Here is a 21741-nt window from a genome sequence, read left to right as displayed (position 1 = left end):
CAGGATTTCTCCCATGGATTTCCCCCACTCTCCCCCGGGGCAACTCGCTCAGCCTGAGAATCATGTCTTATCAACCAGTAGCAGACGCGTGGCAACCGCTGCTACAGCAAGGAGGCACACGGTTCCATACCACACAGAAAAGAATCACCACACCAGCATTGCCCAAAAATGCCCCACCCTCAGACAGCTTAGTTTTAGTTACATGTCTCATCACCCAGAACGAGGAAATTACAGCTGCTTCTCTTAAAAGAATGCCTTTCTAGATGGACGCCTACCAACCACCAGATGTTTGATGGAGTCAAACGTGCTCAGGTCTGAGGAGTTGTCAGTGCACTGATTGCAGTGCAGGACATAGCTGCTCGAGCTGGACATTTTACAGTGGGCATCAGACTGCAAAGAGAAATAGCCCAGAAAAGAAAAAAGCAATCAGTAAGCCTTTTCTGTGGGTATAACCAGCTCACCAGACTAAGCAGTTTCAAGAGGCAGAGACTGAGAGATGCAAGGGCCCTTCAGTAGGCAGGTTTTTAAATCACCTCACAGATTACAATGTTGTTAGTCACTGTGGTATTGGGTAGCTTCCAGGAATATATCCAACAGCTATTTAAAGAGCACTTTAAAGAATTGAGGGGTAATGTGGCGTATCCATTCCCAACAGGAGGCTGAGGCAGGAAGATTGGAAATTAGAAGCTAGCCTGGGCTGCAGAGAAGTCTCAAAAACAAAAACAAAAAACAAAAACAAAAACAAAAACAAAAAAAACAGCAACAAACATAGAAATTTGAAATCCCTTGAAATTGTATAGCTCATACATAAAAGAAATTACTAGGTTTCCTCCCACAGTGGAGGGCTTACGTTGGGTTTCCCCATGTTTAATAGTTCTAAGACAACAAAGAGCCATCCACTATGAAGGTGTGAGCTCTGAGATATTTTCTCTTTATTTATTGAGAAATAAAGTTCTATCATTTTATGTCCTTATAAAATTTTGAAATTAAAAAAGCTTTTCTAAAACATCAAAGCTATTCTGATCAATCATAGCACAGGCAAGATGGAGTAAGAACTTTCTGTTTCCTCTGTAGATAAGGTCACGAATGTTTTATCATATGAAAAGTCACGCTGTCAAGAGAGTGCCAGTATTTTAGACCAGTGCATCACATAAACTCCTTAGTAACAGCCTACACACAACAAACTAATCTCTAATAATCAAAGGCCCAAGTGAGCAACGGAAGTCCAGGAAAACTTCATGGAAGGATTAGCTTTCAGTTGTCAGGAGATCAGATGCTGGCAGCAGGGTTACATCAATCGGTCAGTCCAAGTTGGCAGTTATACATGGCCACCACCTGATTGGCCCAGTCTCTGTTCTGATTGGTTAGAACCTGCCCTAGCAGTTGGTCAATGTTTTGCATATTTGCCGTGTCAGTTAGAACAAACAATATCGCAAAAGTACCAGAAGGAAGAGTCTTGGCTCATATATCAAAAGGTGAGAGCTGGCTTGAATCCAGCTGGGGCAGATGTGGGAAGTAAAGCGCTTTAAACTCTAGTGAAACCAATTGTGAAGGAAGTTGAATGTTAAGAAAAGGAATTTGCCCATTATCTTGCAAGCAGAGGGGACTAATGAACTCTAGCAGTGACATAATACCAACATTTTTATTGTAATTTAGGAAGGCTTACCAGAATAGCTAAATGAGAAGAAATGAAGAAGATGACTTAAAGGGCTATCAAATATGCCCTAGGAAAATAAAAATTGGGGCTTGTGATCTATATTGGTTGCTTTTCACTGCTGTGACCAAAGCAAACCAAGGAGGGGGAAGGGGTTTATTTTGATGGATGTTTGACTTACATTTAATCATGATGAGAAGTTGGTAGATGCCCAGGTCATGTTGTTTCTATAGTCAGAAAGCCAAGGAAGATAAGAACTGTGTTCATCTGCCTTTCCATATTTCTCCTTTCTACTCAGTCTGGGACTCAAGCCCATGGACATGGTAATGCCACGTTTAGGATGGTTTATCTTTTCTCAGTTAAATCTTTTTGACAATATCCCCATAGACATGCCCTGTGTCTCCTATGATTCCAAATCCTGTTGGTTGACAAGATTAACTATTACATGAGAGCCCTGCCTGCTTAACTCAAGTCTGATACCATTAGCTTATAGCACTGAATACAGACTGAATACCCACATGTCCCTGTTAAGTTGCTCTGAACTGCATCAGTAGATGGTCATAGCCAAGTATCTTCATGCTAGATACCTGAGGCTATGTGTACTCTCTATCTCTGACCATTCTAAAGCAGAGGCAGTAAACCTGTCATACAGAACTGTTGCTATCCAGAGTGACTATCAGCCCCAGAGACTAGGAGGCCTTAGATTAATGCTTTCATCATCTCATGATGCTGAGATTTATTTCCAAGGGCGTCCCAAAGTTCCTATAGAATCCAGCATTTCTATCCTGTAGATTTGGAGTGAAATGTGTTGGTCCCAGATTGACACTTCTAGATTGCAGTAGAATGTTTAAGCGGTAGGACCTAATGGCGACTGTGAGACACTGGTGTCCTTCTCTTTCTCTCTGCTTTCTGGCTGTCCTGAGTCAGCAGCTTCCCTTGCTAATACTCCTGCTATGACGCACTGCCTCACCACAGCCCCCAAATAGTGAGATCAATTGACCAGGAGGTGAAACTCTCAGAAACAGGAGCCAAAGTAACCTCTCTTCCCATCTAAGCTGGTCATCTCAAGTCTGTTGTTACAGTAATGAAAAGCTAACTGACGGAATTACAGTCTCATGCACAATGATGCTATTGTCTCTTTCTAAGGTAACACTTCTGAGATCTTATCTGCAGAGAGAGCAACAGGCTCCAATTCCGTCTTGCCTGTAATGTGGTTGATCAAAATTCTTTCCTTTCTTGTATGCTATGCTTTTTATTCTACCTGCCCAGCTTGAGTGTAGACCCTGACTGACTTACCTGAAGGGACAATTTACCATTTTTAACCATCATCCTGGCCACAATGAGTGGGCAAAGCAAGGAGACACCAATCAGGAGATCTGGGGCCAAACTCTTAAGGAATCAAAGAAGCCAGCATGTAGGCTCTAGAAATGGCTAGAATCATCTCATGGCTAATGAGTGGCAGCCTAAGGCGAAACAGAAAGGAGAGAGATTACTGAACTTTGGAATCGAACTCCTGCATAGTCCACGTGGCCTCACATAGCTTCTGATAAGTGCACTATTATTTATTTAATTTTTGTTTGGAAGCCATTTTGAGGCAGGTTCCTCCTGCCTGTTTGTAGAAAGGTTCTCAATTGCTAGCGTGCAAATATACTTCATAAGTTATAGACCTATGGATCATTCCCCTTTGCTAATTTCGCTATTGCCCATTGATAGCAAGAAGAGTGATGGGCCATGCAGTAGTTTGAGATAATATTATAATGCTTGTTTTGATTTTCTATCTTCTTTTAGAAAAAGAAAAAAAAACTAGATCCTTCATTCACAGCATGTTCAGAAACTGATCCCATCTAGAATATTTATGTGAAGAAACAAATAATTGAAGATAGAAATCCCACTTATTTTATATGTTAGTCAAATACATAAAAATAAAAACATAAAACTTGTTATATTGTAAAAATTCCCAATGTAAGTAAAGACATAAATAACAAACGAAATCGGCAGAAGCTTATCTGACAGAGTAAAGGTTGGTGCTCTCTATGTACAGAGTTCTTGTAAATCAATAAGAAAAGAACAAAGCCACTATATTATTGAGATTTATTACAGGTAAGGTTTCGGGCTATCATTCAGTGGTAGAATGTTCACCTAGCATGTATTGAGGCCAGGGTTTTTCATCACCAGCATCAAAAAAGAAAATGGCGGGTAGTATTGGGTAACATGTACAATTACAAAATTTAAGCAACATATGATAAGATGCTATATTTAAGATTAAAGTCAGGACCATCACATTAATAATGGTTACCTATAATCACAACTAATGAACATTAAGCAGCAGAAACCCGAAGATTATTTCAGAGATGTATAATAATGATTAGAGTTTGGAAAGTCAACAGTAAGATGATGATAAAGTACATTGAGGTCATTGTCAAAGCTCAGGTAGCCACTTGAGCTTTATGATGAAAACAGGCATCTGTTGCTGGAGGTTACCAATGTACAGAATAATCCCACTTGCATTAAGATTTATGCTAACATGCGGACCCAAGTCTTTGAAGAAAGCCCTAACTGTTAATAATGGTTATTTCTCATGTTTAAAATTATTCAGAGGCCATTTTACAAAGCTGCCAAAAGAATTTTGTTTTATAATAAAGAATTAAATGATTACGAGTTAGGGAGAAATACAGGCTAGGAAATCTGTTCTGGGTATTAACAAAGTTGGGAGAAGAAGAGAAAGAAGTATAGAGGTGGGAAAGGAAAAATTCCCACTCTCTTGGAAAGCTCAAGAAAGTGTCTTCCTCAACCAAGAAACCAGCCATGGAAAAACTTTGCTGGGACATCCTCATATATAGAGATATGGTTTCTCAGCTCAGTCTACCTGCATGAGTTCCTGACAAAGTGGTTCAGAACTGGCTCCTTGGAAGGTCTGTGCAGTGGTCCCTAGAGCTTTAGCAGGCTCTATCTGTGAGGTCCAGTGACCTCTTCCTTCTCCTCCATTGCCTACCCAGTGATTTCTTGTCTGTCCCTGCCCTCTCAGTCCTGTGGATTTGCCTTTGGACTGAGTTGATAACACGTCGGCAGTCTTACGAGTGGATAAAGTCTAATTGGGATTGATCCTATACGATAATGCTTCGATGGAATTGCATCTGCTTCCCCACAAGCCGGGGTCTGTAGTCTCTCAATAGTAAGACCCCTCCCCAGGATGGCAGTGTAACACTAAAAGGCCATGGGCCATCTATCCATGTCTTGTGATGAACTTAAAATTTGATTTGTGAAAACATACTCTTGCCTGAATCCTAACCCTGTCCAAACCAAAGGGGCAAGAAAGTCTCAGCTTGCAAGTGTTCAGATGGAAAACAAACAAAACAACCCTGGGGCTTAAAATACTCCTGTGACCTCCTTAAACAGTAAGTGTGTTTTCCTGTCAGGAGGCGAACCCAGCATAGACCCTTAGACCTCAGGCAATACGACGTCTACTCTGTCACACCGAACTCTAATCGCCAGGTGCAGAAGGTCAGAGCCCTGGTGATTTGTGATGATCGAACTTCGATGCATTGGTTCTAAATGGGGAACTGAAAATGAAACTGTGTCAGGGAATATCTTTACCATGACACCTAGAGTTGCTGATATTAACAGTATCTCAGAATCATGCAGTCAAATGGTACAATGTTTATTGTGCCTGCAACCTATAAAACATTTAGGACCTAGAGCAGGAAAAACGGAGGTGCTGTCATAGCAATGAGCTAGGTGACCTAGCAAAACCCCATCTGTTTATGAGGAATAATCCCCATTCATCTGTGATGAATAAATTATTGTCAACTTGATTGGGTTGAGAAGCACCTGGGAGATTACAAAGCCTACCTCTGGGTGTGACTATGAGGGCATTTCCCAGAGAGGATTAATTTATGTCAGAGGGGGAACTGCCCTGACCTACAGGCTGGAGAACCTAGAGGGAATTAAAAGGAATAGGGCAGGAGACTGATCACAGTGTAGGCCTTCCCTCTCTGCTTCCTCACCGCCCTAATGGGACCTGTTCAGCTTCACCTTAACCTACCTGCCTTAATGGGCAGACCTCTGAACCTGTGGGCTCAATAAATCTTTCCTCCTTTGAAGTAATTTATGCCAGTCATTCTGGGATGAAAAATTAACTCACCGTTCTTATCTAGTCACCCTGCAGTCCTGCTAAATAGATCCCTGGTCTGTGAAACTCTTGCACAGAGAAATTGCTGAATCCCAGCAAAAATGTGCACTTTGCCAAAGGCCCTCGGGCAATATTTGAAATGCAGTCAACTCTTAGCTGCAAACCCTGGGAACATGGTGACTGTGGTTGGTGATCATAGGGATAATTTCAGGATTACAAAATGTAAGAAGCAGCTTCTGTTGCTTAGTTTTTCATCAGTGTGTCCCAATAGCAGCAACAAAGGGATGGGAGAACTCCTTTCGGTTCACAGTTTCAAATTCAGTCCATGCTCACTTGGTCTCACTTGCTTGAAAAGGACATCATGGCAATGGGAGCATGTGGTAAAGAAAGCTATTCCCTTCATGGCCGGCCAGAAGGCAGAGCAAAACTGGAGAGGGGTGGATATAACATACCCACTAAGGAACCAACCCCAGTTACCCTACTTCCTCCAGGTAGGCCATATCTACTAATGTTTCTCACAAATGGAAACCGAACTTTCAATATACACGTCTGTGGGAGCACTTCTTCATGTCACCTGTTTAGAATTTCAGGATCCTTAGCATCACAGTTCTGTCAGGGAGGCCAAGGTGTGTGATCACTTAAAGCACATAGGCCAGTCCTACCTAACCCATGGGTGACTAGAGATAATCCTTTGGCTTGGCAGAAATTCTAGTTAATTCTTGTTACATTACAATACAGTAAAACACAGCTCTATTTCAATAAACTCTGAAACTCAGACATCTTATGAGTAGTGTGTGGAAGAATGGTCTTCCTGTGTCAGAATGGGCACCTCTGCTTGTCTTAGGGAAGCATTTGGGGAGATAGGTGTCATCCCCATTGACATCAATGGTATAACTATGTCTCAGCATACACCATGGATGGGGGCAAGCACCCTGGCTGATACTGCCCATTTGTCTTCCTGTAGTCTCTGAGATTATCAATGTTCTACTGGGTAAATTTTCTTCTGTTGGCACTATAAATTCACATCACACTGAGAAAATACTATTTTTAGAAATTTTAGCTACAGAACTGGAGTTGTAGATTAGTGGTCTAGACATTGCCTTCCTTGAGTAATGGTCAGGGTTTCGTCCCTAGTACTGAAAGAGAGAAGACAGTAAGGAGAGAAAGGGGGAGGAGAGCAGAGGAAGAAAGAAAAATGGGGAAGGAAGAAAGGAAGGGAGAGAAGGAGAAAGGGAGGAACATTAATTATGGTTACTTAAAATTGCCCATCTTGGGCTGGAGAAATGGCTCAGCAGTTAAGAGCACTGGCTGCTCTTCCAGAGGTCCTGAGTTCATTCCCAGCAACCACATGGTGGCTCACAACCACCTGTAATGAGATCTGATGCCCTCTTCTCGTGTGCAGCTGCACACGCAGATAGAACACTCATAGATATTAATAAATAAATATTTTTTAAATTGCCAATGTTAAAGGAAGTTCAGTATTTAGATGGGAATTTCAAAACAACTCTAAAATAGCTTGAAGCAAACCATAAATCTAAGTGGAGAACTATAAAACTTTTAGATGAAATCATAAGAAACCAATTTTATGACCTTGGTTTAAATACCAAAAGCATGGTCCATAAATAGACAACTGATAAGCTGGACTTTGTCAAGATTAAGACTTTTTCCTCTAAAATTGACACCTACAAGCCTAAAAGAAAGGTTAGAAAACCTTGTAGGCCATATGCCACGTGAAAGAATTACACTCAGACTGCAATAGGAACTCTCAACACTATCAAGTAGAACGGTAAAACACCATGCAGTTAAAAAACTATAAACTGTCAATTTTCAGAAATTTCCATTTCATATTTTCTGGACTGTTGAGTCCACGTAACTTATCTTTTTTATTAAAAAATTTATGTAGAGAGCTTTGCCTATGTACATACCTACAAGTGCCTGTAGAGGCCAGAGAGGTGTTGACTCCCCTGGAACTGGAGTTAGAGATGGTTGTGAGCTGCTCTGTGGGTGCTGGGAATGGAGCCCAGGTCCTCTGCAAAAGCATTAAGTGCTCTTAACCACTGAGCTATCTGTCCAGCTCCTGGGTGCATTTAATTGAAACTGAAAGGCAAAACCCAGGATGAGAGAGAATGGCTGTGCCTGATTGTGCACATGTCAAATCCATAGCATTGCACACCAGAAAGAGGTCATCTTACTGTAGTAAATTTTTAAGAATTGTTGTTCTGGGCTTCCGTATGTGTGTTTAGGTGGGTGGGGGATCCCACGTGCTTGCCACAACAGTCATGTGGAGGTCTGAGGGCAATCCTAGGGGCTAGGCTTTGCTTTCCACCTTGAGCCAGAATCTTTCTTCTTGTTTCTACAGCTGCATTGGCTGCAAACATCAGGTGAGCTGGCCTGCAAGCTTCACCGGTGGAGGAAGGGGGCTGTCTGTCTCTGCTTCCCTTCTCGCTGCAGGAATGCTGGGTTAGAGACCTGTGCCATTCTGTCTGGCTTTTGACGTGAGAATACAAACTTGGGTCACCAGATCTTCACCTGCTGAGCCATCTCCCCTGCCTTCACTATACTTAACTTTTTTTTTAATTTTATTTTATTTATTTTTTTTATTATTAACTTGAGTATTTCTTATATACATTTTGAGTGTTATTCCCTTTCCCAGTTTCCGGGCAAACATCCCCCTCCCCCCTCCCCTTTCTTATCGGTGTTCCCCTCCCCACCCTCCCCCCATTGTCCCCCTCCCCCCAACAGTCTAGTTCACTGGGGGTTCAGTCTTAGCAGGACCCAGGGCTTCCCCTTCCACTGGTGCTCTTACTAGGATATTCATTGCTACCTATGGGGTCAGAGTCCAGGGTCAGTCCATGTATAGTCTTTAGGTAGTGGCTTAGTCCCTGGAAGCTCTGGTTGCTTGGCATTGTTGTACATATGGGGTCTCGAGCCCCTTCAAGCTCTTCCAGTTCTTTCTCTGATTCCTTCAACGGGGGTCCTATTCTCAGTTCAGTGGTTTGCTGCTGGTATTCGCCTCTGTATTTGCTGTATTCTGGCTGTGTCTCTTAGGAGCGATCTACATCCGGCTCCTGTCGGTCTGCACTTCTTTGCTTCATCCATCTTGTCTAATTGGATGGCTGTATATGCATGGGCCACATGTGGGGCAGACTCTGAATGGGTGTTCCTTCAGTCTCTGTTTTAATCTTTGCCTCTCTCTTCCCTGCCAAGGGTATTCTTGTTCCCCTTTTAAAGAAGGAGTGAACCATTCACATTTTGATCATCTGTCTTGAGTTTCATTTGTTCTAGGCATTTAGGGTAATTCAAGCATTTGGGCTAATAGCCACTTATCAGTGAGTGCATACCATGTATGTCTTTCTGTGTTTGGGTTAGCTCACTCAGGATGATATTTTCCAGTTCCAGCCATTTGCCTACGAATTTCATAAAGTCGTTGTTTTTGATAGCTGAGTAATATTCCATTGTGTAGATGTACCACATTTTCTGTATCCATTCCTCTGTTGAAGGGCATCTGGGTTCTTTCCAGCTTCTGGCTATTATAAATAAGGCTGCAATGAACATAGTGGAGCACGTGTCTCTTTTATATGTTGAGGCATCTTTTGGGTATATGCCCAAGAGAGGTATAGCTGGATCCTCAGGCAGTTCAATGTCCAATTTTCTGAGGATCCTCCAGACTGATTTCCAGAATGGTTGTACTAGTTTGCAATCCCACCAACAATGGAGGAGTGTTCCTCTTTCTCCACATCCTCGCCAGCATCTGTTGTCCCCTGAGTTTTTGATCTTAGCCATTCTCACTGGTGTGAGGTGAAATCTCAGGGTTGTTTTGATTTGCATTTCCCTTATGACTAAAGATGTTGAACATTTCTTTAGGTGTTTCTCCGCCATTCGGCATTCCTCAGCTGTGAATTCTTTGTTTAGCTCTGAGCCCCATTTTTTAATAGGGTTATTTGTTTCCCTGTGGTCTAACTTCTTGAGTTCTTTATATATTTTGGATATAAGGCCTCTATCTGTTGTAGGATTGGTAAAGATCTTTTCCCAATCTGTTGGTTGCCGTTTTGTCCTAACCACAGTGTCCTTTGCCTTACAGAAGCTTTGCAGTTTTATGAGATCCCATTTGTCAATTCTTGATCTTAGAGCGTAAGCCATTGGTGTTTTGTTCAGGAAATTTTTTCCAGTGCCCATGTGTTCCAGATGCTTCCCTAGTTTTTCTTCTATTAGTTTGAGTGTGTCTGGTTTGATGTGGAGGTCCTTGATCCACTTGGACTTAAGCTTTGTACAGGGTGATAAGCATGGATCGATCTGCATTCTTCTACATGTTGCCCTCCAGTTGAACCAGCACCATTTGCTGAAAATGCTATCTTTTTTCCATTGGATGGTTTTGGCTCCTTTGTCAAAAATCAAGTGACCATAGGTGTGTGGGTTCATTTCTGGGTCTTCAATTCTATTCCATTGGTCTATCTGTCTGTCTCTGTACCAATACCATGCAGTTTTTATCACTATTGCTCTGTAATACTGCTTGAGTTCAGGGATAGTGATTCCCCCTGAAGTCCTTTCATTGTTGAGGATAGCTTTAGCTATCCTGGGTTTTTTGTTATTCCAGATGAATTTGCAAATTGTTCTGTCTAACTCTTTGAAGAATTGGATTGGTATTTTGATGGGGATTGCATTGAATCTGTAGATTGCTTTTGGTAAAATGGCCATTTTTACTATATTAATCCTGCCAATCCATGAGCATGGGAGATCTTTCCATCTTCTGAGGTCTTCTTCAATTTCCTTCTTCAGTGTCTTGAAGTTCTTATTGTACAGATCTTTTACTTGCTTTGTTAAAGTCACTCCGAGGTACTTTATATTATTTGGGTCTATTATGAAGGGTGTCGTTTCCCTAATTTCTTTCTCGGCTTGTTTCTCTTTTGTATAGAGGAAGGCAACTGATTTATTTGAGTTAATTTTATACCCAGCCACTTTGCTGAAGTTGTTTATCAGCTTTAGTAGTTCTCTGGTGGAACTTTTGGGATCACTTAAATATACTATCATATCATCTGCAAATAGTGATATTTTGACTTCTTCTTTTCCGATCTGTATCCCCTTGACATCCTTTTGTTGTCTGATTGCTCTGGCTAGAACTTCAAGAACCTTATTGAATAAGTAGGGAGAGAGTGGGCAGCCTTGTCTAGTCCCTGATTTTAGTGGGATTGCTTCAAGTTTCTCTCCATTTAGTTTATTGTTAGCAACTGGTTTGCTGTATATGGCTTTTACCATGTTCAGGTATGGGCCTTGAATTCCTATTCTTTCCAGGACTTTTATCATGAAGGGGTGTTGAATTTTGTCAAATGCTTTCTCAGCATCTAATGAAATGATCATGTGGTTTTGTTCTTTCAGTTTGGTTATATAATGGATCACGTTGATGGTTTTCCGTATATTAAACCATCCCTGCATGCCTGGGATGAAGCCTACTTGATCATGGTGGATGATTGTTTTGATGTGCTTTTGGATTCGGTTTGCCAGAATTTTGTTGAGTATTTTTGTGTCGATATTCATAAGGGAAATTGGTCTGAAGTTCTCTTTCTTTGTTGTGTCTTTGTGTGGTTTAGGTATAAGAGTAATTGTGGCTTCGTAGAAGGTATTCGGTAGTGATCCATCTGTATCAATTTTGTGGAATAGTTTGGATAATATTGGTATGAGGTCTTCTATGAAGGTTTGATAGAATTCTGCACTAAACCTGTCTGGACCTGGGCTCTTTTTGGTTGGGAGACCTTTAATGACTGCTTCTATTTCCTTAGGAGTTATGGGGTTGTTTAACTGGTTTATCTGTTCCTGATTTAACTTCGGTACCTGGTATCTGTCTAGGAAATTGTCCATTTCCTGAAGATTTTCAAGTTTTGTTGAATATAGGTTTTTGTAGTAAGATCTGATGATTTTTTGAATTTCCTCTGAATCTGTAGTTATGTCTCCCTTTTCATTTCTGATTTTGTTAATTTGGACGCACTCTCTGTGTCCTCTCGTTAGTCTGGCTAAGGGTTTATCTATCTTGTTGATTTTCTCAAAGAACCAACTTTTGGTTCTGTTGATTCTTTCTATGGTCCTTTTTGTTTCTACTTGGTTGATTTCAGCTCTGAGTTTGATTATTTCCTGCCTTCTACTCCTCCTGGGTGTATGTGCTTCTTTTTGTTCTAGAGCTTTTAGGTGTGCTGTCAAGCTGCTGACTTATGCTCTTTCCTGTTTCTTTCTGCAGGCACTCAGCGCTATGAGTTTTCCTCTTAGCACAGCTTTCATTGTGTCCCATAAGTTTGGGTATGTTGTACCTTCATTTTCATTAAATTCTAAAAAGTTTTTAATTTCTTTCTTTATTTCTTCCTTGACCAGGTTATCATTGAGTAGAGCATTGTTCAATTTCCAAGTATATGTGGACATTCTTCCTTGATTGTTATTGAAGACCAGTTTTAGGCCGTGGTGGTCCGATAGCACACATGGGATTATTTCTATCTTTCTGTACCTGTTGAGGCCCGTTTTTTGACCAATTATATGGTCAATTTTGGAGAAAGTACCATGAGGAGCTGAGAAGAAGGTATATCCTTTTGCTTTAGGATAGAATGTTCTATAAATATCCGTTAGGTCCATTTGGCTCATGACTTCTCTTAGTCTGTCTACATCTCTGTTTAATTTCTGTTTCCATGATCTGTCCATTGATGAGAGTGGGGTGTTGAAATCTCCCACTATTATTGTGTGAGGTCCAATGTGTGTTTTGAGCTTTAGTAAGGTTTCTTTTACATATGTAGGTGCCCTTGTATTTGGGGCATAGATATTTAGGATTGAGAGTTCATCTTGGTGGATTTTTCCTTTGATGAATATGTAGTGTCCTTCCTTATCTTTTTTGATGACTTTTAGTTGAAAATTGATTTTATTTGATATTAGAATGGCTACTCCAGCTTGCTTCTTCTGACCATTTGCTTGGAAAGTTGTTTTCCAGCCTTTCACTCTGAGGTAGTGTCTGTCTTTGTCTCTGAGGTGTGTTTCCTGTAGGCAGCAGAATGCAGGGTCCTCGTTGCGTATCCAGTTTGTTAATCTATTTCTTTTTATTGGGGAGTTGAGGCCATTGATGTTGAGAGATATTAAGGAATAGTGGTTATTGCTTCCCGTTATATTCATATTTGGATGTGAGGTTGTGTTTGTGTGCTTTCATTCTCTTTGTTTTGTTGCCAAGACGATTAGTTTCTTGCTTCTTCTAGGGTATAGCTTGCCTCCTTATGTTGGGCTTTACCATTTATTATCCTTTGTAGTGCTGGATTTGTAGAAAGATATTGTGTAAATTTGGTTTTGTCATGGAATATCTTGGTTTCTCCATCTATGTTAATTGAGAGTTTTGCAGGATACAGTAACCTGGGCTGGCATTTGTGTTCTCTTAGGGTCTGTATGACATCAGTCCAGGATCTTCTGGCCTTCATAGTTTCTGGCGAGAAGTCTGGTGTGATTCTGATAGGTCTGCCTTTATATGTTACTTGACCTTTTTCCCTTACTGCTTTTAATATTCTTTCTTTATTTTGTGCATTTGGTGTTTTGACAATTATGTGACGGGAGGTGTTTCTTTTCTGGTCCAATCTATTTGGAGTTCTGTAGGCATCTTGTATGCCTATGGGTATCTCTTTTTTTAGGTTAGGGAAGTTTTCTTCTATGATTTTGTTGAAGATATTTACTGGTCCTTTGAGCTGGGAGTCTTCACTCTCTTCTATACCTATTATCCTTAGGTTTGATCTTCTCATTGAGTCCTGGATTTCCTGTATGTTTTGGACCAGTAGCTTTTTCCGCTTTACATTATCTTTGACAGTTGAGTCAATGATTTCTATGGAATCTTCTGCTCCTGAGATTCTCTCTTTCATCTCTTGAATTCTGTTGGTGAGGCTTGTATCTACAGCTCCTTGTCTCTTCTTTTGGTTTTCTATATCCAGGGTTATTTCCATGTGTTCTTTCTTGATTGCTTCTATTTCCATTTTTAATTCCTTCAACTGTTTGATTGTGTTTTCCTGGAATTCTTTCAGGGATTTTTGCGATTCCTCTCTGTAGGCTTCTACTTGTTTATTAATGTTTTCCTGTGTTTCCCTAAGTGTGTTCATGTCTTTCTTGAAGTCCCCCAGCATCATGATAAATATGATTTTGAAACTAGATCTTGCTTTTCTGGTGTGTTTGGATATTCCATGTTTGTTTTGGTGGGAGAATTGGGCTCCGATGATGGCATGTAGTCTTGGTTTCTGTTGCTTGGGTTCCTGCGCTTGCCTCTCGCCATCAGATTATCTCTAGTGTTACTTTGTTCTGCTATTTCTGACAGTGGCTAGACTGTCCTATAAGCCTGTGTGTCAGGAGTGCTGTAGACCTGTTTTCCTCTCTTTCAGTCAGTTATGGGGACAGAGTGTTCTGCTTTCGGGCGTGTAGTTTTTCCTCTCTACAGGTCTTCAGCTGTTCCTGTGGGCCTGTGTCTTGAGTTCACCAGGCAGCTTTCTTGCAGCAGAAAAGTTGGTCTTACCTGTGGTCCCGAGGCTCAAGTTTGCTCGCGGGGTGCTGCCCACGGGCTCTCTGCGGCGGCAGCAACCAGGAAGACCTGTGCCCCCCTTCCGGGAGCTTCAGTGCACCAGGGTTCCAGATGGCCTTGGTGTTTTCCTCTGGCGTCCGAGATGTATGTACAGAGAGCAGTCTCTTCTGGTTTCCCAGGTTTGCCTGCCTCTCTGAAGGTTCAGCTCTCCCTCCCACGGGATTTGGGTGCAGAGAACTGTTTATCCGGTCTGTTTCCCTCAGGTTCCGGAGGTGTCTCAGGCAGGGGTCCTGCCGCTCCTGGGCCCTCCCCCACGGGAGCCCAGAGGCCTTATACAGTTTCCTCTTGGGCCAGGGATGTGGGCAGGGGTGGGCAGTGTTGGTGGTCTCTTCCGCTCTGCAGCCTCAGGAGTGCCCACCTGATCAGGCGGTGAGGTGTCTTTCCCACAGGGTCTGGGAGCAGAGAGCTGCTGCGGGCCTGGGATCCGCGGGCGTGGGACCTCCAGCAAACACAGGACGTGCCCGGTCCTAGATGAACTCTGCCTCTGTGTGTCCCGATCTCACCAGACAGCTCTCTTGCAGCAGACAAGTTGGTCTTACCTGTGGTCCTGAGGCTCAAGTTTGCTCGAGGGGTGCTGCCCAAGGGCTCTCTGCGGCGGCAGCAACCAGGAAGACCTGTGCCACCCCTTCCGGGAGCTTCAGTGCACCAGGGTTCCAGATGGCCTTGGTGTTTTCCTCTGGCGTCCGAGATGTATGTACAGAGAGCAGTCTCTTCTGGTTTCCCAGGCTTGTCTGCCTCTCTGAAGGTTCAGCTCTCCCTCCCACGGGATTTGGGTGCAGAGAACTCTATACTTAACTTTTTATAAAAGATGTTGCCAACATCTTGCTCTATTTACAACAGTTTTAGCAAGATCTCACCTAGGAGATCAAGAGTCAACAAAGCTCCCTCACTTCCTTCTTTCTTCCCTCCTTCCCTCCTTCCTTCCTTTTTCCCCTTGAAGACTAAACTTTCAGTCACAACACCGAGACAAGAAAACCAGGAAGTCATGAGCTGAGAGTTTCACTCGAATAACCGATAATGTTGCAGAACGTGGTACTGCAGCCAGGGTGTGGGGGTCAGGGTACAGAATGAAGAGTTGATGTCACCAGTTTCAGCTGTGTGTGCCTGCTTGGACCTCAGCACAGAGCTGGCGCACCACCCCAAGGCTGGCCCAAGCTCCCTGCCCTCAGGTAGCACTTTGCAAGTGATAATCAGGAAAGCAGCTCACAGGACCTGTCAGCTGACTGCAGGTGTGTCACCACAGGTGTTTCTGAGAAGAAGATGACCACAATTTGCCAAAAGTTCTAGGCACCTGGGCATTTATTTGTGAAAACTTCCATAACTAAACACAAAAAAAGAGTGGTTTGCGTTGTGTGGATGTATAAAAATTAATAGGGGAAAAAGCCTTAGATAATAGCACATCCCCAATGATAACCAAAGATAAATACAAGGATACAGTAAGTAATGCTGTGAACACATTAGCCGTGTAAATTCTGCTCTTCTTTACAGCCATGCTTCCCCCAGAAGTGTTGGCCTTCCTGCTCACCAGGTCAAAGCTAGATTCAGATGTTCTCTAAAGCCTCTTAATGTCTTGGAATCTCATTTCCCGAGTGGGTCGGCTGCCGTTCTCCATCTACCTCAATACTCTGGTATTTCAGAGTAGACTCCCATCTCATTGTGAATCCCACAACTACCATCCTGGAGAGAGTAGCCCCAGGAACAGGATTTCCTGACTCCCACTCCACAGTTCCTAGGTGCATCAACCCCTCTGACACACAGAATGCTCTCCTGGGCCTTAGCATTGGCTACGTGGAGTGTGGCTTTCCCTGGGTCCAGGGCAAAGACCCAGGAAAGCAGCCACTGCTGCTCCCAGATGGGAGACAATAAAAGTTTGTAGGCGATCATTCATTTTTATGCTGTCTCTTGCCCAGAACAGAAACTCTCTGTTTTCAGTTTGGCAGAGCAGGACCACAGTGGTGTTAGGGCACCAATAATCCTCACCAGTGATATTATGGAAAACAAGAGGAAGGGACTGGCAAAGGGCCAAGTTGCTTCACGGGCACGTTTTAGCAGGGGCAGAGAGTGAGCTCATCCTTCCTCTGACTTGGAACAGTTTTAAATGCCATTGGAAGAGCTGGAAAGAGGATGCAGAATGGAAAGAGGAGGCTGAACGACGTGCAGGGTCCACCTGCTTCCTCATAAAAATAACACTGCCATTCTCTGCTACAACAGTTAAAGTGACCATTCCTGACCTGTTTAAAACATTTACTTTTCTAGAAAAAAAAAAACTATGATGCGGATGTGAGAAGAAGAAAAAAAAAAAAAAACTATGATGCGGATGTGAGACAACCTCCAGCGGGGCCTTGAGATTCAGCAGGAGACTTGGACCTTCGGGCTAGGATTGGGAGATGGGGGCCTCCTGGGAGCAGGTGGAGGTCAGCAGGTGTCGGCCTCATGGGGATTATATATTGCTGGTCTCCTGGTCTCTATTTCACACAGCCAGATGTAAGCAGGTGTCTAACCTCTTCCCTTGTTTCCTGTCATGTCTTGGTGTTGTGGTTACTGAGACTTACAAGCTGTGTTTCAATGATGCATTGTGCTGTAGCACCTTAGAGGCCCTCTGCCCTCCATCCATGTGCCCCTGACCTTGCTTCCTGGGGGAAAAAAAAGATTAAAGTCTTCCTAGCCTCAGATACCTGTTTCCCACCTGAACTTAAGTTTAGAGACCTCTTTCCCAGATAAAATACCTAGAGAATGTGCTGTGTTACAGTGATCTAGTAAAGCTAGTTCAATCTCTTTGCAAGGTGTTAGGATTCTGGTATCAAACAATGGCTATAAGAACTAAGAGGTGTGGCAGTGAAGGGTCCCCAGCCACCAGGGTAGAAATGACGAAGGAATAAGATCTCTGTTTTAGAGACACACTGGAGCAGAGTGGCAGAATTTCTAGGTGGTTTTACATCCTCATAGAGGCCTGAAGCCATGAATTTAAAGTGAGGCTGGCCAGCACTTTGTTCATTTTCTTGGTCAGTCAACTACCTGCGTTTAAGGGTTGAGACATACTCCAGGTTTAGCTAGGATTGAGGTTTCTTAGGTGAGAATTTCAGCAAGAATTGTGAATGCCTCAGGAAAAGGTTTGATCTTTGGTGGGTAGGAAGCCCAGAGGTATAGGAGGGTGCAAGGATGATGGGCAGGAGTCCTTTAGGTGTGGAGGTCTGGGTTAAAAAAGGACAGTTGGAATACGGACAACTAGAGAAGATGAATGCAGAGGAAGGGCTCAGGAACGTTAATATGAACTATTGACTGTGGTATGAGCTAAGGTATCGCTATGTGAATAAGGGAGTGACGTGGACAAGGGCAGTGAGGAGGTAAAGGTTCTGGGTGGGTCAGGCTGATGACACCCAGAATAGCAAAGGAGAAGGCAGCAACTGAGCCATGCGTCAATGATCTCCAAGGCCTTAGTAAAACAGGAGTTCAAACAGCATGAGCTTCAAAGCAGCTTGTAATATCACAGAAAATAAAGATGCTATTGGAATGGTGAAGAAATGTGTCTCACATTTAGGCTTTAGGAATGATACGGAATGTCAGAGCAAAACATAGCCATGTGGAGAAATGGCGTCCTCAGAGGAAACCTGGGCTTCAAGTCTACTCCAAGAAGATTAAAGAGGGACGATGTCCTATGAGTTTGCACTATGTTTGAAAGGGCATGGCGGACCAGTTTGGAGACTAGGAAGAGTTGGATAAGAGGATGTCAGTTGATTATGGGAATGAGAGTCCACTGAGTAAAGATGGGGCTGTAGAAAGGTAAGTGTTGGCATCAGGAACCGGCTTTGTAGTCAGGAACCAGTTATGGTTTCCGGTCACCCTCCGAATCCAGTGATGACAATGATGTCACCCCTATGCAACCACTAAAGGAACTGTGTGTCTGTTGCCATGGCAACCGATATACATTCATGCCCAGCCTCCACTTGCCGGCCCTTACCTGCTCTCAGCAGTGTGTGTGATTATGTCATGGCCCAAATAAAAGGCAGAGCCCCCTGACCTTCCCTCTCTCTTAACTTCTTCATTGCCCCTCTTCGTCCCTTTCTCCCCCAGTAAACCTCTCTTGTAAAACTGCGCTGGCCTGGTGCGATCTATCTGATGAGCCGCCATTCTAACAAAACAGTAAGGCAGTACTAGGAGAAAGCAGCCAATTCAAGTTGAGACCAGTTAAATTAGGAGACCTCTCTCCTCCTTTGGCTGAAGCACAGAGAAGGCATTTTGTACTTGGCCCATCTTTGCTGCATGCCGTTCCCCTGATGTCTTGTTTCTCACCTCAAGGGAGGGAGAGCTCAGTGTTCTTTTGCTTTCTGTGTACTTTAGCACTGACAAAAAGTGAGTTCCACTAAAACTCCATGCAAAAATCAGTCCTAAGACTTGTGCTAGGAATGAAAACTCCTTGGGATCTCCCAAGACCATAACATTAATGGGAACTTAAGCTAGCATTGTCACCCTCCAGGTACATGTAGGGAAAGCTCACAAGGGCTCTTTTACTTTCCTTGTTTCTGTCCTGCAGGAGTGGGGTCCAACAAGGGCAGGTGCTATCCTGCGAGGTCAACCTCCCTCATCAGGAGACAACAGTTTTCCTCTTGACCCTAGTTTTTCTGTGACCCAGTTCTCAGGATTCCAGGTCTAGGCTCTCTCATTGCTCTGCTCTTGGATGGCTGTACTTGAGCAGACACTGGGGCAGCATGTAAACCAACCTCTACATGCAAGCCCCTCAAAACACACCCTGTACTGATCCAGTAGTCACACAAGGCTATCTCAGTTTGAAGTAAAATTGCTCCTTTGGTGACAGTAGTTGCATTTCAAGAACTGAAGGGCCTTCTGTGGTAGTTACCACATTGGGTCACCCTGGAGACAGACTCATGAGAGAGGAAGTTCCATTGTAGGGCTCTGGTGTAGACCCTTAACGAATCAGCTGTGCTGGTCTGATTCTCAAGCGTTTTGTTTAGTTGTTGTTTGTTTGTTTCTAGCTGCAGAATCTGTGAACTGACGCCAGATCCGGAAGGCTACCAGAAACAGGGACTGGGCAGGCCAAAGGCATTGCACTGAGCTGCTAGCATGGCGCAATACAAAGGTACCATGCGGGAGGCTGGCCGGGCCATGCATCTGATCAAGAAGCGCGAGAAGCAGAAGGAGCAGATGGAGGTGCTGAAGCAACGCATTGCAGAGGAGACCATCATGAAGTCAAAAGTGGACAAGAAGTTCTCGGCACACTACGACGCTGTGGAAGCCGAGCTGAAGTCCAGCACGGTGGGCCTGGTGACCCTGAATGACATGAAGGCCAAGCAGGAGGCCCTGCTGAGGGAGCGGGAGATACAGCTGGCCAAGAGGGAGCAACTGGAGCAGCGTCGGCTACAGCTAGAGATCCTGCGTGAGAAGGAGCGAAGGCGCGAACGCAAGCGCAAGATCTCCAACCTGTCTTTCACGCTGGATGAGGAAGAAGACGGTGACCAAGAGGATGGCCGCCAGGCCGAAGGTGCTGAGGTCCACAGTGGTGGGGCCAAGAAGAACTTGGGCAAGAACCCGGATGTGGACACGAGCTTCCTGCCCGATCGCGAACGCGAGGAGGAGGAGAACCGGCTGCGGGAGGAACTGCGGCAGGAGTGGGAGGCGAAGCGCGAGAAGGTGAAGGGCGAGGAGGTGGAGATCACCTTCAGCTACTGGGATGGCTCTGGCCACCGGCGCACAGTACGCATGCGCAAGGGCAGCACTGTGCAGCAGTTCCTGAAGCGGGCGCTGCAGGGGCTGCGCAGGGACTTCCGGGAGCTGCGGGCGGCGGGCGTGGAGCAGCTCATGTACGTCAAGGAGGATCTCATCCTGCCGCACTACCACACCTTTTACGACTTCATCGTGGCCAAAGCGCGGGGCAAGAGTGGGCCGCTCTTCAGCTTCGACGTGCACGATGATGTGCGGCTGCTGAGCGATGCCACGATGGAGAAAGACGAGTCACACGCGGGAAAGGTGGTGCTGCGCAGCTGGTACGAGAAGAACAAGCACATCTTCCCCGCCAGCCGCTGGGAGCCCTACGACCCCGAGAAGAAGTGGGACAAGTACACCATCCGGTGATGCTGAGTCCCAGTTTGGTGACCTTACTCTCTTATACAGAAAGTCAATAAATACAGAGGGTCTCCCTGAATCGATGTGTTGATTCTGTTCCTGGCATTGTTCTTCCGTGTTTTTAATGTTTCTGTTTGGGGTTCTCTTGTGCTCCGTGTGATAAGGGACACGTTTTTGACTAAGTGGGTTGTACACATTGACTTGGTGGGCCACAGACCAGGTTTGATTTTCTCGCTCAATGTCTCACTTGTGTAGTTGTGAGCAAATCATTGTGGTCAACTGACTCAGTTTCCCCACCCATACAAGGAAGCAACACCCCATAAGGCCAACACAAGGAGTGAGTTAGTATTCGTAAACACTCGGAACTCAGTAGATGCCTGCGGTTGTTTTTGTGGGCCTGGTTGCTTTACTAAAGAATGTCCACACAATCCATCTCTGAAATGTCAGGACCAGGGTAGACCAGACATCACTGGTGTGGCGATCAATGGGTAAGGTTTGTTTATCTGAGGACTTGGGAAGCCAGAAAGGTGGTATACAGTTTCTAAGGTCAGAATCACCGATTTTTCTTCATCCAAAGCTCACATCCACATAGCACGATTATGAACCCCACCCTATAAGTTTTATAAATTATTCATTGTTGAGTGTTGTGTTGATTTTCCTTTAAAAACATCTAAAACACAATTCGTCTCTTTCACGGAATTTTAAGGTTACCCCCCTTTTCTGTTAAAGACCAAGACTAGTACTTTGGATCTCTTGCTGTTTCTGGCATTGTACTTGTGCCAGCCCAAGAACACGAATCCCCACAACCCTAGTGATACTGGGTTCTGGTTGTCTTAGGATCACACACGCAAATTTCTCAATAACTTGGTCGTATCCAGAGCCTTTCCTCATGGCAGGATCGAGATATCTGTCTGTTTTGAAGACTTGGCATCCTGATAGGGAGCCAGGCTGTGAGCAAAGGTTTAAGGGTAGTCTTTCAGCCTCCAACCCCTCCATACCAACCCCTTTCTTTTCGCTCTTCCCCTTCCTCAGCCCTACCCTGGAGTCCCTGCAGGGGCATGCAAGCCTGAATTTAGGGCCCACAGAAGTGTTTCTGATTCACTTCACTGATCAGAATCTCAGACTCCACCTCAGACTTGCTGAATCAGAATGTGAGTCCCATCCTTGTGTGACTCAATCTAGCCAGCCACACGTATGCCTTCTAGTCAGCACTTCCGGCCTCTCAGCTCAAGCTCTAGATTCCACGGCTGCTAATGGTCCACAGGTCCATGCTCTATTCCCTAGTCTAGCTGTCATTTAAAAAGA

The 21741-nt window shown here is 44.1% G+C and overlaps 1 protein-coding gene across 1 annotated transcript; it reads left to right on the top strand.

Annotated features, from left to right (window-relative positions):
* The first annotated feature begins 1417 nt into the window (after positions 1-1417).
* On the top strand, positions 1418-20519 carry Fam50b (family with sequence similarity 50, member B). The gene is given in 2 exon segments (NM_001107349.2): positions 1418-1475; positions 19350-20519. A coding segment is annotated over 1 exon segment (1008 nt). The 5' UTR covers positions 1418-1475; positions 19350-19437; the 3' UTR covers positions 20446-20519.
* The last annotated feature ends 1222 nt before the right edge of the window (positions 20520-21741 follow it).

The sequence above is a fragment of the Rattus norvegicus genome, chromosome 17, assembly GCF_021556685.1.
Source record: "Rattus norvegicus strain SHRSP/BbbUtx chromosome 17, alternate assembly SHRSP_T2T, whole genome shotgun sequence".
NCBI lineage: Eukaryota > Metazoa > Chordata > Mammalia > Rodentia > Muridae > Rattus > Rattus norvegicus.
The sequence above is the reverse complement of the archived record's forward strand: the minus strand, read 5'-3'. Positions and strand labels throughout refer to the sequence as shown.